Source organism: Chaetura pelagica, unplaced genomic scaffold (genome assembly GCF_000747805.2).
Source record: "Chaetura pelagica isolate M959 unplaced genomic scaffold, ChaPel_1.0 scaffold24, whole genome shotgun sequence".
NCBI classification, from domain to species: Eukaryota; Metazoa; Chordata; class Aves; order Apodiformes; family Apodidae; genus Chaetura; species Chaetura pelagica.
In genome coordinates this window covers 4,107,346-4,112,053 of record NW_009953077.1, presented here as the reverse complement: position 1 = coordinate 4,112,053, position 4,708 = coordinate 4,107,346, and the positions used below count along the sequence as shown (strand labels likewise).

General features: G+C 60.9%; 1 protein-coding gene across 1 annotated transcript in view; it reads left to right on the top strand.

The window, feature by feature from the left end:
• Positions 1-2,384: 2,384 nt before the first annotated feature.
• Positions 2,385-4,708, top strand: part of CAMKV (CaM kinase-like vesicle-associated) — a gene marked incomplete at its 3' end in the record, with an annotated part of 2,853 nt that continues 529 nt past the window's right edge. The window contains exons 1-6 of the mRNA XM_009996961.1: positions 2,385-2,479; positions 3,693-3,824; positions 3,909-3,983; positions 4,065-4,203; positions 4,283-4,403; positions 4,683-4,701. Of these exons, the coding sequence (XP_009995263.1) occupies positions 2,385-2,479; positions 3,693-3,824; positions 3,909-3,983; positions 4,065-4,203; positions 4,283-4,403; positions 4,683-4,701 (581 nt within the window). The remainder of the gene's footprint in view (positions 2,480-3,692; positions 3,825-3,908; positions 3,984-4,064; positions 4,204-4,282; positions 4,404-4,682; positions 4,702-4,708) is intronic.

Below are 4,708 nucleotides of genomic sequence, written 5' to 3'. Positions count from 1 at the left end.
ATTTCAGTCCGGCTCTGCCCAGCTGCGTTTTCTGCCTCTCTCCGCACATCCCTCCCCAGGGATGGGGTTCAGAGGGTGGGATGGCAGTGGGGTCCCCCGCGGACACGTCCAGGGTGGCTGCGGGTGAAAGCAGGACCAGAGATGGGGTGCAGAACAGTGGCACCCCACACCATGGGGCAGACCCGGTGTTCAGGGGTCTAGGGGGACTGAGGGGACCCCGCTGGGGAGGGATGCGCGGCTGCGTCATCCCTCCGTGCCATCCGCACCCAGCCACCCACTTCTCTGCTATTGTCTTACACCCGCTGTTGCTTCTGCTCCCAAATTAGATGCTTGGAGGGGGGGGGGGGGAGTTGGATGCATGCGGGTGTCAGTGCAGCACCCGGGCCCCCATCCCTCCCAGCACCCCAGGGAGGGAGCGCTCACCCCTTTGCCCACCCCTTGCCTGGGTGCCCGTGCCACACCGAGGAGATTTTCACCCGTGGGGCGCAGGTGCTGGTCCTGATGTGGGTGTCTCGGTGATAGCCTACCTTGTGGGGTACCCCAGGAGTGCTGGGCCCCCCAAGAACCAGCCCAGGGCAGAGGAGAGTGCTGATGCTCAGCATTGGCAGGATGGGTCCCTGCTAAACCAACGGGAACTAATTTTATGAGCTCAGATTAGCTGAGCGCTTGCAGAGACAGCAATAAAATCCCGATGTATCATCCCACCCGGGTCCCCTTCCTGGCTAATCCTGGCATCACGCCGCCGGTTCTGGCAGCCTTCCCACCTGCCCACAGGTCAGCCCTGGCCCTGCTGGCCCACAGCACTGAGCCCACTGCCACGCCAGTGCCTGCCAGGACAGCACTGGTACCCCTTGGCAGGGCACGGTGGCACAGCAGAGCTGGCATCGCATGGTGTGGGGTGTCAGGCAGGGAATGTTTGCTGGGAGGTTGTAGGGGTGAGCTGAGCATGGGCTGGAAAGCCTCACCCGGTCTGCAACACGGGGAAGGGTGTCCTGTGGGTGCTCCACTTCTCTTCCAGGAGCGAGTGCACCCTGAGAGGGACGGGGACAGGTGGTCTTTCCTGGAAGGAGGGTGCCCAGGTGTCACGCAAGCTGAGGGCACCCATTTTGCAGGCATTGCTTGGGCAGACACAGAGGCAGGTTAGCCCTGAGGCATGGAGGCAGGAAGGAGCATCCCCCCATTCCTCATCTCACCATACCCATGTCCCACCCCAATTTGGGGTCAGTCACCCCAGGGAGCATTTAGGTGCATGCCCTGGGTGCTGTGGGCTGGACCACGCTCCCCCCGGGGCCCGGGGGGCAGGGCAGGGGCCGGGCACCCGCAGGTGGGTCGGGTGCTGCCGGGTGCTGCCCGTCCCTGCCCCCTCCGAAGGATGTGCCGCTTTCCGCATCTCCAGCTCCCATTGCCATAGCAACAGGCTCGGTGCTTGGGTACCCGCCATGCCGGCTCCCGCATCCCGCACTCCCATCCAGCCCGCGGCCCCTGCCACCGACCCGGGTGCTGCCGGCACAGCGAGGTCGGCACGGCGCTGTAGCAGTGGGTGATGGGTGAACTCCAGCATCGTGCCAGCATCCTGGGGCAGGGTCCTCCTCAGGCCCATCTGAGAGGGCTGGGGGGACATAGGGAGCCCTTTCTCCTTCTGAGCCATCAGAAAATCATCTCAGTTGAAACTTTTTCCTCTACAGGGTGGGAAAGGGAAAAAAAAACAGAAACACTTTATGGGGTCAGTTTTTGGCTGGGAAGCTTCTGAGCAGGGTCCAGTTTCAAAGGGTTCCCAGCAGGAAAGGAGGAAAATGGGATTATTCCTAAAGCCGCAGAGAAGCTGGTGTGTGCTGGGGCCAGTGAGTGTCCTGCCTGCTGCTGGCAGCAGGAGGGCAGGAACTGCTGAACTGTGTGCCCACCTGCCTGGGGCTGGTAAGGGATGGGGAGCTGAGGCTGGGGTAACTCGCTGCACGTGTGATGGTGAGTGCAAGTGCTCAGCTGGGGGAAGCCCTGCCTACAGAAATGTCACCATAGGGCAAAACTGGGCTGAGGAATGGAAAGGGGTCCGTTCACCTCTGCTTGCCTCCCTGGCGGGTGCTCTATGCTAGCCCTGGCTACTTAATAAATCATTGATGATCCACAAAAGCCAGAGGAGTCAGTTTGTGGCTGCCCTGGGTGGCCTGAGCCTGGGCAGAACATCTGGACACCGCAGCAATGGATGCACATTGGTGGGGCTGGGCATGTGGTGGCTTGCAGCAGCCAGGGAGCAATAGCAGTTGCTGCGCTTCGTCAGGTCTTGTGTTAATTAGTGCGGCTCAGGGGGGGCTGGTGTGGCTCCAGGGGGGCTGGTGGTGCCAGGCTGCTCCTGGCCTCTCCCTGCCCTGCCAGCACCGGGCTCTGCGATGCCGTTTGGCTGCGTGACGCTGGGAGACAAGAAAGATTATAACCAGCCGTCCGAGGTGACCGACAGATATGACCTGGGCCAGGTCATCAAAACGTGAGTTGGTCCCTCCCCGGCACTGGGGGTGTCCCAGAGACCCCAACCACTGGGTGCCCCAGGCTGAGGAGTGGGACGGTGCTGCCCACAGGGGATTTTAGGGTGACGGTCCCTGGCTGGGACAGGCAGGGTGTATTTTGGGGTGACTGTCCCCTCATTAATCCCCATGGCTGGTACGTGGGGAGATTCACTGCCAGCTCTGAGGAGGGCAGTGAGGTTTTGGCTGCAGCCAGGCAGCTCCCCATATCCCTCCCTCCTCCCTGCCAACATCTGCAGGAATTGCAGCAATTCCACACGATCCCAGCTCCCCGGAATGCTTTAGGAAGCAGGAGGGCTCTGCTCCAGCAAAGGAAAGGGCAGATATAATGGGTGGGGGGGACAGCAGAGCACTGCTGCTTCCCCCCAACTTTTCTTGCCATGCTGGGGGACCCATTAGGAAGTGCTCCACAAAAGGCAGCCCTCAGCCCCAGTAAGAGCAGTTTGACACTGTAACACCTGCCAGAATTTTTTCCATCAGCCACCAAAAGACCAGGGCTGCTTGGCCATAGGTGTCACCTGGTAGGGTGATGCTGGCACCTTTTTGGGTGCTCTCAGAGCTTCATTCCATCCTCCCAGAAGCCTGTCCCAAATCCCACGGGTCTCAGCTCCCCTGCACTCGGGACAATGGCCACCAGGATTTTGGCATGGCTGGGGCAGGGGTGGGGTTTGGAAAGCCAAAGGCTTTGTTGGAGTGGTGCTGAGTGCCCCCTGTGAGCTCCCCTGCAGCTCCTGCCGGGCCGATGGGCAGGAGCACCATGAATAATAGAACAGAAATATTGCAGCATCCCCAGGCAACTGGCACCTCTTCCCTTCTTTCTTCCCGACCGTGGTGCTCGCATCCATGTCAGGAAGTGCTGCTGTTCCACCTCAGCATGAGCGGCTTCGCAGGGGGTCCCACCCCAGCTCCTATGGGGAGGGGGCTTTTTAATCAGCAAATACTTCCCCTTCTCCATCAATTTGTTTATTCCTTATCAATTCCTTCTCTCTGCCTGTTTCTGCCCCACCCCCCCACACACACACACTCTGGAGGGGTTTTTAGCCACTGTTTCCTTCCACCCTTGCGGCATCTCCACTCGCTGCTGGGATGGGAGAATGTTGGTGGGTCTGGGGACCACCTGAGTGTCCCAAGCTCAGCAGTCCCCTGCGGGGGTGATGGCTGTGGGCACCCTTCCAGGGAGGAGTTCTGCGAAATCTTCAGGGCCAAGGAGAAGACGACGGGGAAGCTGTACACCTGCAAGAAGTTTCTGAAGCGGGATGGGCGGAAAGTGCGGAAGGCGGCCAAAAACGAGATCATCATCCTCAAAATGTGGGTGCTGGGGCTGGGGGGACCCCCCTGCCACCAGGCAAAGCAGGGAACCCCTGCTGAGTCCCCCCCCCCCTCTCTCTTCAGGGTGAAGCACCCTAATATCCTGCAGCTGGTGGACGTCTACATCACCCGCAAGGAGTATTTCATCTTCCTGGAGCTGTAAGTTTGGGGGTCGTGGGGGAGGTCTGGCTGGGGGTGTCCCTGCTGGGGGCGGGGTCTCGGCAGAGCTGCTGTCGGCAGGGCCACCGGCCGGGAGGTCTTCGACTGGATCCTGGACCAGGGTTACTACTCGGAGAAGGACACCAGCAATGTCATCCGGCAGGTGCTGGAGGCTGTCGCCTACCTGCACTCACTCAAAATTGTCCACAGGAACCTCAAGGTGGGTTGTGGGGAGGTTGGAGCACCCATGGGTGCTGGTATGCCCCCCGTCCCAGTAATCATGGCCCCTGTTCCTGCAGCTGGAGAACCTGGTGTACTATAACCGCCTGAAGAACTCGAAGATTGTCATCAGTGACTTCCACCTGGCCAAGCTGGAGAACGGGCTCATCAAGGAACCCGGCGGCACCCCGGAGTACCTGGGTGGGTGAGAGCCAGCTGGGCAGGCACAGGGCACCCCCTGCTGGGCTCCAAGCATGTCCCTAATGTCTCCTGCCAACCTGCCAGTCCTGGGAGCTCATCAAGGACCATCAGGTCCTTGCTGATGGTCATGGGTGCTCCTGGCAGGTCTCTCCTGCTCCCCATTACCCCAGGGCTGATCCTGGGTGCTTCCGGTGGGTCCCTCCTGCTCCCCATCACCATGGGGGTGAGGGGCTAGGGGTTGAGGACCCTGAGGCAGGGTAGTTCTCCTGTCCCTTGCAGCTCCAGAGGTGGTGGGGCGGCAGCGG